Source organism: Haliaeetus leucocephalus, unplaced genomic scaffold (assembly GCF_000737465.1).
Source record: "Haliaeetus leucocephalus isolate CR32 unplaced genomic scaffold, Haliaeetus_leucocephalus-4.0 Scaffold897, whole genome shotgun sequence".
Classification (NCBI taxonomy): domain Eukaryota; kingdom Metazoa; phylum Chordata; class Aves; order Accipitriformes; family Accipitridae; genus Haliaeetus; species Haliaeetus leucocephalus.
This window is the reverse complement of record NW_010973333.1, coordinates 2,512,039-2,529,577: the sequence shown is the minus strand read 5'-3', so window position 1 is coordinate 2,529,577 and position 17,539 is coordinate 2,512,039. Positions and strand designations below refer to the sequence as shown.

General features: G+C 39.7%; 1 protein-coding gene across 3 annotated transcripts in view; it reads left to right on the top strand.

The window, feature by feature from the left end:
- RB1 (retinoblastoma 1) overlaps positions 1 to 17,539 on the top strand; it is a 78,927-nt gene that overhangs the window by 24,432 nt on the left and 36,956 nt on the right. For all 3 annotated transcript variants that reach the window (XM_010583382.1, XM_010583384.1, XM_010583383.1), the window contains 6 exons: positions 3,034 to 3,121; positions 3,755 to 3,871; positions 4,567 to 4,623; positions 4,707 to 4,738; positions 4,816 to 4,892; positions 5,097 to 5,299. In XM_010583382.1, the coding sequence (XP_010581684.1) occupies positions 3,034 to 3,121; positions 3,755 to 3,871; positions 4,567 to 4,623; positions 4,707 to 4,738; positions 4,816 to 4,892; positions 5,097 to 5,299 (574 nt within the window). The remainder of the gene's footprint in view (positions 1 to 3,033; positions 3,122 to 3,754; positions 3,872 to 4,566; positions 4,624 to 4,706; positions 4,739 to 4,815; positions 4,893 to 5,096; positions 5,300 to 17,539) is intronic.

Sequence of the window (17,539 nt, the reverse complement as noted above, 5' to 3'; positions counted from 1 at the left end):
GCTTCAAATCTTTAGCTGCCAGTGATGCTTTTTAGCCATAAAGGTGTCAGTTTCCCTTTCAGTTCCCAGCCTGAATGTGCCATATCAGGAACTGGACCATCTATAATGTGCAGTGTATTTAACAAGAAGGTTATTGACAACAAATCCCATTTTTTACAAATATAGATAGCTTGTTATTAACAGTTTTCAGTTATACTAGCATTTAAAAAAGCCCTCTAACACTGACAGTTTCTTCATTGAAGTTCTTGACACGTAAGTCTTACTAAGAAAATTCAGGAGCACCAAGTTTCCGCATTGCTAAAAATTTGAAATGTGCTAAATCACCTCTGATCCCGAGAGGAGGTCTAATGAGATGTTTAGATTCTCTCCATCCACACTTGGGCTTTTCTCTGAGTTTTCTAAAACTGATGCCGTTTACGACAGTTCAAATGAAGGGTGTAGCAAACTGTTTTCCATAAAGCCACAGAACTGTCACTAGATGGCAGTGGCAGTAAACCTTTGGTCACCAGCACAGAGTGGAAAGTGTATCATTAACAATCCCTGCATTAAGTAGAACCCCTTACAGGTTATGTTGAAATCACCATGCTTATTGCTTCGAATCTTCTTATAATGTCTTTTTTCTGGACCTAGACACTTAGGATCTGCTCTAAAGCCCCCTGAAAGTGTTGAGAATCTAATAATTTTCATCAGAGGATTTGTATCTGGTCGTTTATATAGAAAGCAGTAGATTAAATGAGTGTAAGTACTAGTTCAGAGTGTAATGAGAATGGATTGTGTTTTCATTTTAGTGTTTTCCACTCTCCTTATGCTTTTCCTTATCACTAGTAGAGTTTTGGTAGAAGTGATTTTACCAAAACCTTCTAAAAAGGAGATTAAAGAAAAATGCATCTTTGCACTACTACAGTTGTAATAATTGAACATATTTTTCTTCCTTCTCCACTTATTTTCTGAGCGATGTGAGCCAAATTGAGGTTAAATAGCACAGAAATCTAAAGCAAATAACAAACCCCACAAAAAACCACAAGGAAAAATTCAGAAAGTAACAATTTCTTAGATGTTAGGAGAGAAATTAATACACTAACCTTTCTAAAAGAATAGAAACTTAATGCATTGCTTAATACACAACTTGAAATAAGTTTTAAAAAAAGCCAGGCCACACTAGTACTTATGGACGTACTGGATATATTATTAGTTCTGTATATATGTGCAAGTAATAAAGGCAGAACAATACATGATATCCCTAAAAGCTGGAAATGTGAGCTGTTTAGATGCTAGCTCATGCACGTACCTTCTTGTCCCGTATGACAAGATCATTATCATTGTTATTTTCCCACTTATAGATATTTCAGTCACCTCCTGGATAATGTATGCTATTTGGGAAGAGGCCATGCTCTGTTGCCTTAATGATCTCCCTGAAAGTCATGAAACACGTTTTGTCATCAGGATTTAAGTTCTAGAAGAGAAACTGAAAAATGCATTCTTCAGAGAGATGTACACTCACCCTAACAAGGCATTTAACTTTGCGGAATAAACAACAGGATATTATGCGCTTGTTCTAAGAATATTCTTTATTCTTTAAATTATTACAGCTTTTCTGAAATACTGCCATTACTTCTGTTAGCTTTTGTAGTTTTCTATGTTAAGACATTGGATATGAATCAATGGACATTACTTGTGGTTTTTAATCTGTTTTTAGCAAGAAAATTGTAGGCATTAAGTAGAGATAGGAATAGTTTTGATGTCAGTGTGTTTTGGGTTTTTTTTTCTTTACTCTGTACCTGTAAAATAATGCCAGTAAGATTGTACATGGAGGCATATTTCAATACTTCACTATATCCAAGTTCACAGAATCACAGAATAGTTTGGGTCGGAAGGGACCTTTAAAAGTCATCTAGTATTTGTGATACCGGGGGTTGCCCCGACCCAGGCGCAGGACCCTGCACTTGGCCCTGTTGAACCTCCTGAGGTTCACACGGGCCCACGTCTCGACCTCGTCCAGGACCCTCTGGATGGCATCCCGTCCCTCCAGCCTGTCGACCGAACCGCTCGGCTCAGAGTCACCTGCAAACTTGCTGAGGGTGCACTCGATCCCACTGTGTCCTTGATGAAGATATTAAACAGCACTGGTCCCAAGTTAATAAAGTGTTATTCATATTTTTCATCTACGTTTCATCTAGACAATAAAGAATTTTTGTTCTACTTTTTTAAGAAGATATTGTTTGTATTTCTTGCAAACACTGAAAAATTTCTTTAATGTCCACATCCTTTTCCCCACCCATAATACTTTAGAAGTTAAGAAGATTTTATATTTAAGATCCTTCTGACCTAGCTATGGATACAGCAGGTAGAATATGGATTACAGAAATTGTAGCCTTTCTATTGGAAATAGAAGGAATTTGAGTTAAAGCAAGAATTTAAGTTTTAATGTGACTTTAGGGTGCAGATCCAGGGAGGGAGAAGACTCTGTGTTCTCATGCCATTGCCAATAGGAAAGCTGACAACTCTGCCTCTGAAAAATGTGGGGTTTTCAAAGCACCTATGTTAAAAAGGCTGTATTTTCTTGTGACTGCTGTATTTTAACACATCTTACTTATTACACTTGTGAACAGGTGACTTGAAACATAAAAGCTGTTGTCTTTCACCAGTCTTGTATTATTTTTGTACAAAAGCCAAACTGTTTTTTTGTTTGGGAGTTGATCGATTTAACTATTTTCACATACAAGGATTGCAATTCCACCATTGTATTGCTTTTTAAAAGTGCTTGTTAGTGTTTATTACTTAATTTATGTTCTTTTGGTTGTTTACTTATGGATTGTAATCATTCTAATAATTAGATGATTAGATGAATTAGATTATTACAATTCATAATGGTTAACACAGTACAGCAGTTCTTCTCAGCAGGTTGTTTGGTAACTGAGTTAAGAACTAAAATAATTTTTTTTTTCTTTTTTTGTTTGTAGAATTGCCGTTCAGTTTCTGGAAACTGTCAAGCCAACCTTAATGTTTATTATGCATTTTATTGTATTTTTCCAGAGCTGCAATGAATAACATTCAGCAATTGATTATGATTTTAAACTCAGCAACTGATAAACCATCAGATACTCTCATCAGGTATTTCAATGTAAGTGACTAGAAGGAAGATTTGTGAAAGATTCTTGGAATTATCACTCAAGTAAAATGTACACATAGAGATCTGACACACATGTTTTGGGAACTCCTTTATTAACCATTTTTGAAGAATTACATTTTAATTGGGATGGTTTAAATGTAATTAATCATTTTAGAAAGCACTTCTATCTAATTGATGTGTACTGGAACCTTATGAGTTCTTAAATCTTTTTGTTACTGCAGTAAATATTAAGGTTTATTTATGTGTGTATCAGATGGAAAAAAGAAGGGGCTATAAAAGGAGGACAAAGAAGAGAAGGAGGATGTACTCACAGAGACTCTCTTGTGTCCACATTGAGCAGCTTAAGCATATTTCTAATTTTGAAGACCTTAATGTCAGTGGTACTACTCACATATTGGGTTAGTTGCACGTGAGACATGATGTTGTAGTTACTAGAAATTGTTGAACATATACAATGATCCTATCTTTTTTGAAATACTCCACTTTTATTTATGCTAATAAGCTGATTGAGAAATGTTACAAAGTGAAACAGGACTAATGTGATTAAATCATTAAAATGTTTTTGAAGTAAAATGTCCTTTCCTTGCTTTTCCTTCCTCTGCCCTCCTTCCTGTACTTTATTAGAATTGCACAGTGAACCCCAAGGATAGTATCCTGAAAAGAGTGGAAAGCCTTGGCCACATCTTCAAAATGAAATTTGCTGAAGCAGTTGGACAGGGATGTGCTGAAATTGGCTCACAGGTAACTAGCATTTTGGATGAGTATTACTCATTTGAACTCTGTTGGTACTAGCTAACGTGAGACCTGACTTATTGGCTGTCCTCCTTCGGCGCAGATCAATAATGGTAAAAGTAATAATATTCTTTTCAACTTGAGGAATGGGCATGTATTTTTTTCTAAAGCTCTGTAAAGATAGTATTCAACAAATTATTCTTAATATATAAGGAGCAATAGGAACTAGGTGGAAATATGGTGGAAATACTTTCATGGAGAATGGGAAAATTGATGGGCAAAGTACATTTAATAAAACATATATTTGCATTCATTAATGTAACTTAGCCTAAAACGGCACTAGGTGACTCATTTCCTTATAAAATCAGTAGGCCAGCTGTGTTGTACAAGGATTCTGGAAAGCAAATCCAACCAAGTTTGTACTCGGCAGTCTCCTTTCTGTCAGCACTGGTTTTTATCCTGTTAGCTGTTAATCGACATAAATTTGATTAATCAGTCTTCATGTGGTTGGGGTAGGCACAAACCCGAGTAGTCTTTGAGGCGTCTCCAGTGCTATTGGCAAATGGAGCTGGGGACAATGACTTCTTTATGGTAGCTCTTCCAAAAAAAAGGGAAATGTCCTGAATCATTAAAACATGAGAGTCTGCCTGTTGGAGTCTGTTAAAACTTCCTGCAATATTCTTGAATTTCTTCTTTTTTAACAGAGATATAAGCTTGGAGTACGTCTGTATTACAGAGTAATGGAGTCTATGCTGAAGTCGGTAAGTTTAGTACTGGTAGCTTAGTACAGGCATTGCATTTACAAATACTAAGAATATTCACAAGTTTGATTTATATATTTCAGGAGGAAGAGCGCCTCTCAGTGCAGAATTTCAGGTACGTGCCCCTAACTTGTTATCAAAATCCGCTATTTTTGTGTTAGGACAAGTATTAATAACTTTCTTTTTCCTTAGCAAACTTCTGAATGATAACATCTTCCACACGTCTCTTCTGGCATGTGCTCTTGAGGTTGTCATGGCTACATATGGCAGTAAGTTGAATCTAAAGTGCTAAATAGCATTGTTATTTATTGATAATTATTGCCATTTGTTCTAATACATAAAATACAGTAAATAGCAAAAAAAAAAAGTGCTCTCAGAAATTTCTGAACTAGCAATGATTCAATAAATAGGAAAAAACGTCAGAAGTGAAAGGATGTAGTACTCTTGATAATATTAGTCCATCTTCCCTGCAGGAAGTGCTTCACAAAGTGATGGTACCAGTGCTGAAACAGACTTGTCTTTCCCATGGATTCTCAATGTATTTGATTTAAAAGCTTTTGACTTCTACAAGGTGATTGAAAGCTTTATTAAAGCGGAGCCAAGCCTAACAAGGGAAATGATAAAGCATCTAGAACGCTGTGAACATCGAATTATGGAGTCTCTTGCTTGGCAATCTGTAAGTAACGCTTTAAAGTAGTATTTGTCCTTGTATAACGTGCATATCTAGAAAAAGGAAGTAGCACCCAATGCTGTAGAATAAGTTGTGGTCTTGCTGAGACTTATTTCTAACGAAATAAATTACAAGAGCAAAACAAGATTAGCTTTGGCATGTCTTCAGGTTTTGGAAAAAAGGAGTGTATCAGAAGAAGTCGACATAGCTCTGCTGATTTACGTGACTGTAAGCCAACATCATCTTACTAGTCTGACATGAATCATTAAGGGTAATACCCTTAAATGGTATTTTGGTGCCAAAGACGAGGCAGTAAATTCTATGCTTTCATTGGTAGGTTAATTTTTATCCAGTTGCTCTTCCCACTTGGCAATATGGCCTTCGTTCTGTGCATCTGATATATTTGTTAATAGTACTTAAAATATTGATTTGCATTGTCCGTTGCGCTTCAGTTACTTTGGTATTTTTGGATGCCGTTAAAATAAAATGCTGGGACGTTGGGTTGTTTTTTTAGGCTGGATCTCAGTAAATCAAACATTGTTTCTGTATGTGGCGTGTTACTTATAAACCAAAAATATGCTATTAAAGCCACAAAACGGGACTATAAAGACTGGTAATTTTGACCAGAGACACATAAAGCAACCATTTAAGAACCCATCCCATACCTTACCGTTCTGGGAAGTTTAAAAAACGTGGTATGCCATAGCTAATGGGTTAGTTTAATCGTGAAGCAAATTCTCTTTTCAGGGTAATCTGCATTTGGTTTGTGTATGACTTCAGAGCTGGCAGTTTTCTAGTACGGGTGATGCTTTACCAGGCTGTGGGGTTGTACTCCTGGGTTCAAGGAGCTTTGTTGTGCCTGACAGTGGGAGCCCCATCCACCTTCAGGTTTCTAGCTCAGGAGAAGCGTGCTGGTCTCAGGGTTGCATGGAAGCAATTGCCATGCTCCAAGCTGAATCTTGTACCAGCCAGCCCTTGCCGCTCGATTTTTTTCCTTGCTGATGAAGTCTGTGGACACGTGTGGCTCTCTGAACATGCCCTGTGATGAAGGTGACCCTTCTTCTGCGGGAGCCAAGGCTTGGGTATCCAGCTCCGTGCTCATCACCACGACACTGTGTGTGCCCCAGGATTTCTGGTGCAGTGCTGTAGCTGCTGTACCAGAGCGTAAATTTTTCCCTCTGTAACGCTTTTGCCTGTTTGTTTGGTGTCTTGGGGAATGCACGTGGCCTCTCCATTACTGTATGAATTTCTTCACGGTTTTGCCGTTCTTTGAATAAGACCACCTGAAAGCACTTGAGGCCGAGAGCCTTTTCCCAGAGCCTACAGAAACAGGGAAGAAGATGAGGCAGCATTTCATGAGGCAGGCACTATTTTAAGCTTGCAGGCGTATAAAAAGTGCTAATTTGAGAATTGTAACATTCAGAGGACGAAAGGCAGAGGTATGGATACCCAAGTTTCACTCTCTATGAGCAAAGAGTGGCTCCTGCTACCTTCTGCAAACCAGCTTGAAGTCAGCTTACTGATCAGCAATAAGCCATATCTACTTTTTTCTACCCAGTAATTCAAGCACCGCATCTGATTTGGACTAGTGGTTTCAGACTGGAAAACCCAGAACGTGTTTTCAAAAATTACGGGTGTAGTTGCACAGTTTCGTGAAACAAATTACAATGTCAACGAGCAGCACAAGGTTATTTCAAGTTTTCCAAGTGCTCTGTTTGAATGTATTTTGGTGTATTGAATCTATCTTCTTGAGTTTCTGGAGGCGTGTGTTTGGTACTGTTTTGGGGTGGCTTGTATAGCTGATTTGAGCGTTAATAGAATTGAACAGTTCAATTGGAAGGGACCTACAAAGATCATCTAGTGCCAGTGAGATACGTGGAGCGGAGCACAGTGGAGGGGATAAAAAGAAATGTGCAGAACACGTATCCGAGGGCCCTTCTGCTGCATTGACCCGTGTTGTCGTGTCTGCCCTGGATCTCCCCAAGGACAGCGTGCAGTCTCCTTTTGTCGCTACCGGGCACGGCGAGGTTCCCTCAAAAGCTGAGGTCCAGCTATGGACATTGGAACCTGGGTACGGGCACCCTCTGATTCTGCACCGGCCTCCACTGCCTCCTCCAGCTGCCCATCAGGGAAAAGCCGTGAGTTGTAAGCAGCAAACTGCACAGTGGTGGCTCAGGAGATGAGTAACGAAATATTTTCTAGGCTAAAATGTCTTGCTGAGTCTCTGGGTCGCTGCAGTGAAGGACCTGAGGGCCGTACGTTGTAAGGCTGCACGCAGAAACGTAAAGCCGTGAGTCCTCTAGTGCGGAAAATCCACCTGTGCCTCACATCTAAATATTGGCTGGTTTAGTCTGAAAAGTGTTAAATTTCTTAGCAACAGGAGAAAATGCTTCTGTGGCTGACTTGCAAGGCTGTTGAAGTCGGGTGTCCCACTAGCTTCGTTCAGCTAGTGAAGTGCTTTACCATCTTCTTCTGCAGTTCGTTACCTGGATATCGGCTCCACGTAATGATGCACAAGGTTTACAAAGCACCTGCTTAATTAGTAATTCCCTAAAGAAGGGGTAAGAGGTTAGAGAAGTGTAGTTCATACCAGTAAATCTCTCTTACCTCCGAACACTTGATAAAGGAGGAGAGAGAAGCCAGATGACTTCTGCTGAGTCATAAAGAATAACTCACCATAGGTGATTGATTGCTTTGGGTTAATTTTAAACAAATTACCTGATAATCCAAAAAAGATTGAATCTCAAGAAAGTTCAAGTTTTCTAATATGGTTAGAGAGAATGTATTTGTTTTGGAAAGTGTTAAAATGAAGAAAAGCATGGAATTGAGTAAAGCTTACGCAAAAAAATTCTAGGTTGGTAAATAAGAATAGAAACATTTGAAATATACTTATTTACAAATATTTGCATAATGCAACTCTGATTCCCCCAATTATTTGCCATGTATTTTTGTTTAGTTCTTACCTTCCCCCACGGGTAGTTCGTATCGTTACAAAGGTTGTCTGCTCTTTGGAAAGTCAGGTCTGTATTTATCCCGTCTTTGCCCATTCCCCTGACTGCTTTAGGAAGCAGGACTTCAATATGAGATTTAAAGGGACTGAGCAATTGAATACAGAATAGCTTGAATTTGTCGTAGTTTTACTTGTCACAGAGCTTTTGTCAGGAAAAATGCCGTGCATAATTTCCCCGAAGAAAAAAAATCTTGACTGACTCTGACCTTTATCTGACTTTGGAAGCTGTATCGAATGATTGTGAAGGATTCTGTTTCTTACTGCTATCTGAAGATAATATATCACTCCTTTGCTAGTCATTGTGAATATGTTTATTGCTTTTGCATAGCTAGCTGATTTAGTCATCTGTACTTCAGGAAGGAGATTAAATTTTTCTAGGTCATCCTTTCTTTTAGCAAAACAAGGGTAGCCAGACAAAATAAAGGGTGGAAAAAAGTTGAAGGTTCTTCTCAGTAATTCTTAATTTTGAAAAGGGCAAGTGTCCATACTGACAAAATAATGTGGAAAGTACTTCCTTTTCCTTAAATCTTTATTGAACCCTGAAGGGAGAAGCCCCATTTATCCACTCAAATATGATTTACCAGGGAGGTTATGATGCTTCCAGATGCAGATTCGGTGGAGATCAGTTTAGAATATGTTAATAATGCTGCGTAATTTTTATTAGCAAAATAGAAATATACCGTACAGTATGCTTTCTTTACCTTAGAACATTTGTGCTTCATCTCACTACAGTACTTTGGGCACTATTTTAATTTCATAACTTTAAATAAAGGGTCATAACTTTAAAGGGAACTGAAATTATTTTAGACTCAAAATAAAGGTACGTATAGCCTTTGCTTAATTTTTATCATACTTATATAAATATGACCTAAAACCTGGCATAGTTAAAATCTGTTTCCTGTGAAAAGGATGGCTTGTTACCTGCCAGCCTGGGAGTTCGTGCTCAGCGTTTTCCATAATTCTGTCAAACTGATCTCTCTTGTGGCCAGCCAAAAAGGTAATTGTTTTGAATATCTCAGATGAAGGTTGTGCGAACAAATTCCAGAATCTCTGAAATTCCTTTAGAGAAATCCCTGTCAACTGCCATGTCACATATTTGACTGAAGTGTCACTGCTTGCTGCAGTGCATTAGGAAGAAAGAAGGAAGAGCAACTTTTCAGTGCAAACAAATCAAATACGAAGTCTATCAATTTTCACAGTCTATTTTAAGAGTGAAATATCTATAATATCTGAAATGCATTTGTTTCTGGGATCAGTGTGACTTAGGTTTGGGATTTTTTTTTTTTTTTTTGCTGTGTCATTCAAGAAAGTAAACACCAATGGAGTATCCATCTTTGTTGCCTGTATCTGCAAAGCAATCCAGTTCTATTTCCCTGCCTCTCAGCTTGCACTCTGCTCGTAAGCTGTGAACGGGGAGGAACAAGCAATGAATTGGATTTCTTTCATACCGCTACTTGGAGAACGTGCTTTCTGCAAGCCTTTTCATACGTACAGTAGGTGGAGAGTGTGGCGCGTACACGTGTTCTATTATCATCACGTTCGGCATGCTTAAAATAGTTTGGGCGACGTTACAAAACACTTTTTCTGCCATCCAGCCTTTGGTGGGCCAGAGATGTGATGTGTGAAGCCCTTCTGCTCTGTCAAGCTTCAGCTGCCCAGTACTGGGGTAGGGAAGGGGTCTTGTTCTTCTGCCCTGGAGCTGCAGACCAGCTGCGCCGTGTCCAAAGATAAGGTAACGTGCCAGCCCAGTGAGGTGGGTTAGAGAAAGAAGCATGGCCACGCTTTCCTGGTGAGCTCTACAGAGGGTAAGATGTTCTGTTCTTAACTTGTTAACTCATCCACAGCAGCCCTAGGAGTCCAGGGGTTATTCCTCCATAGGGCTGCAGTTTTAAAACGTTGTGTTCGTAGCTTTTGCTATTAACAGGGATGAGAGGCAGCTGCGTTGCTTTCTACAACCCCACGACAGCCCAGAACAGAATGGGAAGGCGCGCTGCGGCAGGCTGCAGGGAGTTCATTCGCGGTCTGATTCGGTCTGCTAGCTTCAGCTGGTTTTTTGGTGTTTGTTTACGTGTGAGGGACAAATGGATATTGAACCAAAGCAGTGCACTGCGCTACAGCTGTTGACACTGTAGCCTTCGTTGGCTGTATTGCTCTTTAACGCCTGCTATCCTAATTGGTGTTTGTATTTTTCAAAGGAAGAAGGAACATCAGCATTGATACGTGTTGTGATTTAGACTTGTAATGTGGTTTGGAGTTGTAATGACTGATGCGAGATAAAGGTGGCTTTACAAGGTTACTTCTCTTAATGGTTAAAATATGATCAGAATTAGGCAAGCATGCTTTGCTTTATTTATAACTTCTTCCATGCAGCATTGCCTGAGCTGTGCTCCATAATGCTTCTCCTTTATCAGCTCCTTCTTCTCTGTGGTTTCTACTGTCAATTAAACATTTGCAATGAAATCTACAGTACTGTTTTCTCACGTATTGTTGATTTAGTATAAATCAATGTTTGTAATATTTGTCAGCTAACTATGTAGTCAATGTTTATACTCGGATACCTTGTCCCACACCAAAGACTTCTGTTGGTTTTAAATTATGCAGCTCATTGTGGCAGAAATGCCTTCCTGAGGAAAACCATGTATTCCCAGAGAATATATTTTATTGCATTAATATGACAAACTCGCTGAGCTGGAATAACAGCAGACCTACTTTGATTGTGCAATAAGGAGAAAAATATTAAATAGGTATGTTTAAAATTTGCTTAAAAAGTGTTAACCAAATCCAGGTCAGGGTAAAGCTGTAAGAAGTTGCAGTTAAGCAAGTACTCCTTAGTACTTTGGTATGGTACAAGCTTAACTATGCAGCCTCCTGGTCTTTGATTATAGAAGGACAGTTATTGTGGAGCTCACCGTACTTGAGTGCTTAGTGCCTGTGTCCTTGGATGCAGCGTACAATTTGAAATTAGGTTTCTGTGCTCCTTGTAAAGAGGAACTGAGCATCTAGGAGTGGGAGTTAGTATATTTTCTTGTGGTATATATCCTTCTCAGTAGTGTTTTCTATTAGGTTTGTGCCTGAAGTCCTACACCTCTTGTGGAGGCAGGTGTCTACATGCAGTTTGAAGTCTTCTCTTTGATTTTGACGTCTTAAGTCATTCCTTTCAACGCTGGAAGAAGTGGGAATGGTTATACTGTCGACATTTTATACAACAGCTTCCTGGATAAACTGTTTTATCGGTACAATACCCCTTGTACTGTAAAGGGCCGGCTACTGACTGCAAAGGGACAATAGTTCAGGCTTGAGTATTGCCCCACGGTCATCGGCGGTGTTTCATCAGTAACGTGTTCCCTGGCGTGTTTGGGCGTTTGTCAGCGCTCCGCCGGACGATGCCCAGGCAAGATTTGGGACATGATGCAGCTGAGGGACTGTGTTCAACTGCTGGTATGGGTTAGAAGTGGAGAAAGTTCAGCTGCGCGGATGCAAGCTGTGCTTTGCCGCTTGCCCTCGAGGGCAAGTCCTCCTTAGGACGGGCTGCGGCTCGTTGTGTTACGAACAGACGTAGTCGTGGGTTCAACCACGAGGGACTTCAGCGCTGGAAAATGAGTCACGCGTTCCCTCGCTGTCTCCTCTGGGCTCCGGAGTCGTGCGTGTTTCTGCACAGCAGCCGGAAAAGTCCGTCAGCCATGCTCCTTTCATGCCTGCTAAATTTTGCCTTGCCTTAGATACAGGAGCACCTAATTTGTGAATGAAGGGGCAGCCTTAGGCACAAAAAACCGCTCGGCTTACCCAGAACGACATCGTTTGCACGCACGCTCGCTGGCAGGATACGAACCAGCGGGGGAACAGCACTGGTGTAAAGGCAGGAGCCTCGGGGATTGCAGGCATCACCCATCTCCTGCGACCTTCCGGATTTTAGGCATGGAAGTTGCTACGGACCATGATTTCTAATGTGGAATTTTCTAGGGGTTTTCTTACAGGAGGAAAAAGTGTGCGAAGGGTCGCCAAGCTATGCCATTTCATGTGCTCGCCATGCTGCTTTCAAAAAAGTTAACATTAGGAGGGTGCAGCTTTAACCTTAAAGAAGGAACTGAGAACTGATTTGAGGTTTTCTGTCTGTACATACTAAATATATTTCTGCTTGCATCATGAGCATGTTCCAGAAGCGTGCGTGATGAGAGAGAGGTCACTGCCACCACTGCTGCTTGGCGTGATATTGCTAAAGGATCATACTGGTTCTGCTGCATGTGCTTGCCTTTTTTTTTTAAGGTCATGAATTAGCTCTGACACTTCAGTTGTCACAGCTGTGGCTGGAAAGCCTTCTGTGATTTTGCCTTTTTCGTACAAGGTGTATTCTTAGAAGTCTGTAAGATGGTTGCTTTTTGGGTATTTGTGAATATACCATAGAGCATCATACAAATACATACAGGTTTATATGCTTTTTTAGCCTGAGCATATATATACACACACACTTTTTAATAAATGCGTAAATAAAGTATGTAGTTTCTCCCATGCCTTTCTGGTACTCCTGAAGAGTTTCCTTTTATAGAAATCATACTGTGCTTTTTGAGGCTTGAAACTTTTATCTGCCTTAACAGCTGAAGGCAAATTGAAAAACCAGGAAGAATACCGAATGATAGTCGTCGCTGTCTGCACCATCACTTTGAAAATCTTCCCTGCCACTCCTATTTATCGTGAGGATGACTCAAGCTGTTACTCATGCTTGGGTGTTACCATCTAAGCAAATCCTCTAGGCTACTGGAAGAGAAACCAGAACGCTCTAAAGCAGAGGTCCTGTGTTTCCTGCTTTCGTCTGTGGTGGCAATGTATTCAGTTCTTGGTAGGCACTCACCAAATGTACAAAACACTCGCTGGGTTTCTAAGGTACTGGTTATGTTAGCACAGTATTAAGGGATTTGTCTGTTGCAGGTATACCAAGTCAGCTCAACCCTTAAGATGCTATTTTGATTCAAGTACAAACATGACCCAAGGGATTACCTAAGACACAGCAACTATGCAGAGTTTTCGTTCTGAGAAATTTGAGTGCCATTCTTGATTAAGGATTTAAGTTTTTCTCTACTTCATCTACTGCTTTAGAGTTTCTCTTATTAGGGGGGATCCGAGTCGTACATTGTTAGACTTCTACAACTTGGGTATTTCGGCTCCCTCTATACTTGAGGCAGAGCTGTACTTCCAGTAAAGCAATTCATTCTGTATATCTTAAACAGGTACTTTGCAATGGGATTATTCGCTTTCTGAAGGCACGTCTCTCCACTGACTGTAGAGAGCATCTGTCTCAATGACAAACCTAAACTACACGTGTAACGTTCGCCTGCTAACGTTAGTAGAAGTGAGTCATATGGTTAATATTAGTTTTCATAACTGCGTTCCCCCCTTCCTTTCAGCACTGAGGGTGCATTAGCAAGAGGTAGTTAGTTAATTACGCCTAGTTTTGCTTTAGGTGGCTACTTGTGCTGACTTATCTCACCCATAGTCACCGTTGTGGATTCTGTTCATGCAGAGGTTATGTACCGTTACCAGTGTGGCAACAGCAGCAGGGGATGTGTCACGATCTCTCTGGCTATAAATTACAGCTGTAGTAGTGAGCTGGGTTTTATAGCCTGTGCTCAGGGGAAGTTGCAGCTCTGGTGCTGCAGTATAAAGATATCTTGTCTGCGTCGACACTGGTCCCAAGTACAGAGTTAGCCACAGAAATAAGGCTCGGTTGACATGATACGCCTTTTTTTTTAGTCTTTTTTTCCTTAAGGTTACCCTGATTATTAGGAACATTTTAACAAAAAATAGTGAAACAGTTTTCTGGGAATCCTTGCTTTTCAAGTTTTTTTGGTTTTTTATATTATCCGATGTTTTGGTGGTCATACCACAGCTGGAGGACTTTCATTTTAGTCCTACTCTGTTTCTAGATAGTTTTAACTTCTTGCAGCTCTGCAATATTTGCATTGTAAATACTTTGTAGGAATGTTTAAAGGTTGGCCATGAGGGAAAAAAAATATATTAGAATTCAGTAAGATATACTTGCCGTTCTTTAATTTTGTAAAGTCTCACAGAAGTGGGGCAAATTTGATGTGGCTGTCTCCTTAAATACAAAAGTAAATAATGCTTAGGTTAAATTCTGTGGCTGTATCCCTGCTGCTTCTTCCTTGGATGGGATCATGCTCTCTAACTTTGTAGTTTTGTAAATCTTGTCAGTGAAACAAAACTGGTGAAATGGGTAGAATGAAGTTTTGGGTTGGGTTTTGTTTTGGTCTTGCTTATTTTATGTGGGCCACAGTCCTGAATAACTGTCATAAGCTTTTATTGTTCTTTCTATCCTTATTGATGTGTTATTTGAGCCATTCCGTAGTTAACTTTTCTGTGGAAGATAGAATTAGCTTCTGTTAGGAAGCAAAGTAGGTGCCAAACAAACATTTTAATGTGGAGGTTTTTTCCAGCTATATGCTCAATTTTCAAGCTCTTAAGGGGATAACAGTATCTTGTCAAACTCAAACTGCCTATTATATGTCATTGGAAGTGGGTTTTTGTCTCTTTGCTTGCTGCATTTTCTTTAAGTTGTTGCATGCAAAAATGCATGAGTTTTGTTTTGGTTTTTTGCTTGTTTTTTTTTTTTTTTGTAGGCCAAGTGAGTGCTTTTGTGCCTGCTTTTATACTGTGTAAATGTGTAGTACTTCAGTTATATGTTTGTACCACTGAGTGTATGTTTTACAGGACCTTTCCAGTAATAAAAAGTCCTTGTCAGGGATGAGGATTCCCCTGTTTACAGCTGTTGAGTAGGCATAGTGTTCACCGTCCTCCAGAAAGGTAATCCCTCTGGATTTTGTCGAAGCTCTTCGTCTGGGTTGGGTTTGCTTGTCAGAATGGGTTCAGCGCAGGCTGCTCAGCGCCTGTGGTACAGCTGGGTGCTGGTGCTGTGCCACTAACGTCTGGACCTGCGCGCCTGGTGCTCTCCCGAACCCCTCAAAAGAGACGTCAGGCTTACCCGGTTAGGCTGTACCTAGTCTGAACTTGGCTTGGGTAAGTACCGGAGCTGTCATCACCCTGTCCTTCCCGTTTTGGGTGTTATCCTGCCCAGAACAGAGCCTGCGCTTGGCGCGCTCTCTCTGTGCCTGCTGCACCTTCCAGCAGCTCAGAGGAACTCGTGGATCTTACCTGGACAGAAATAGCTGCTGATTTTTTGCACTTACCCACCCACAGGAGCATGTAAAACACAATGTGAGCATGCAGTATATATGGTAAAGTTTCTTTCACGCATAAAAATTGTTAAATAACTTAAGCAGACCAAGAATTTTCAGATTTGGTTTCATTAACAAAAGATGTTTTTGTTAGGGCTCAAAAGGCAGATATTTTGGTACTTACTTCGCTGTCTGTATTAGTTTTTTGCCATGTTTGCTATATACTTAACAAATTTCTCCATTAAGAAATAGCTGCAGTGTTGTGGGTACTTTTTTCATTACTTCATAAAAGCATCAAAGTTTTATTATAGATGCTTCCAACTTTAGTCAAGTGTAGTTCTTGATGCTGTGATGAATGGTAAATTTTTTATAATCCAGTATCACTCCTTAGTGACCAGGAGTGTCTTCAGTTCTTATTACATCGATAGTTGCTGTTAGAAAGTGCTCACTAGGACAAACTTCCAAAAATTAGTAGATCTAATTTTGCATAATTTTACAGAAGGGTGATGACTTGCAACTCATGTGTACAATTGACTTCCTTTCATAAAGCAGCAATTTTTGCAGAATTCATGTGAAAAGCAGAAGAGTTAACATAGCACAGTTGTTTTCATGTGAGATAATGTTATTCCCAAGATAATGGCATTAATTTCGGGTGCCTCCTGTTACTAGCATTGTTATTTAAGAGTTTTTTTTCTTTAAGGCAGCAACTCACTGTTTAAAAAAGGTGGTGTTAAGGCAAATATTAAAGCTATGTGTGTGGAAAATTATTCTTTTATCTCTTCATAAAAAGACAGGAACTTCTTGTTAGAGGCCTTCCTTTGTTGTTGCTTGCAGTTTGATTCTCATGTTTAAAATGTAGAAAACTTACCCCTTCTTAGCACAGGACAGCTTTTAGTTTTGTTACAACTAGGGTGGACAGGCTGCTTGTTGAATAGAAAAAATAATTCAAAATATAAATTCTCAGTTCTGGAATTTTTAGTTTTCCAACAAAATGGTAGGTATTATAGAAGACCAGATGATGTGTGCAGGCTTCTTTTTGCTTGTCTTAATTTTGTTGATAAGTTCAGTTTTGTTACAGGAAAAACTGGGCTTGCTTTATAAGCAGTTGTATAACAGGAACTGGATGGGCAGGAGGTGAAAAATGTGCAAGGCTTCAGTGTCAAAGCAGAATTGGAGGACTGGAACAAACTTCTCCATCTAACTTCTTGCAGAAGTATTAGATTGCGCACGCATGGCTTTCTGAATTTGCCATCATCTTAAATGAACTCTATTGAGTATGTTCTGAAAACATGCTAACTCAGTGATTGTCAGTGGTATTTATACAATTTTTTCAGCACTCTGATAATTGGATAACAAATGCAGTCCAGGCATTTACAACTGGAAGATTTAGAATCATTCTGATTTACATTTTGCCTTAGCTTTTGAAATGTATCTTCTTTCATTTTGTCAGTGATGCTCAAATGCTAGTAACCCTGAGGTATAAATGATAATAGTCTAGCAAAAAAGGGAACTTGTCAGGATTACAGGTCTGCCCAGGTGCAAGAACCTCATAATATTACATTTACTGCTGGAAAAGTATGAACAAATTGCTCTTCATTGATAAAACTCCTAGAAAATAACTTGGAAGAATAAATAGTGCTAGAGGATACTATGCTCAAGTGGAATTTTCAAAATTATCAGTCTCAAAGTGAACCTCGCTGAGTCCACTGTAATTTTACTTGAGTTCTTTATGTAATTCTGAAAATCTCATCTGCGGCGATGATGCTGGTTGAAATTACAAATGAAAATCACCTTCTCATTTGCAAGAGATGACAGAAGACTGTATAATCAGGAGTGACATGGAAAGGCTGAATGGCAATCAAGTGCTCCTTGCCTCTTCCAAAAGAAATGAGGAGGCAGTAATGAAACTAATGGGTTTGAAACAAAAGGTTTGGTTCTTTTGGTTTGGTTCCCCCTCCGCACGCACACATAAAATGTGAACTTTTTACTGCGGGATGCTGCGGATGTTAAAAACTTTATATGAGTTCAAAGGGAGGTGGGACGGGCTCACAG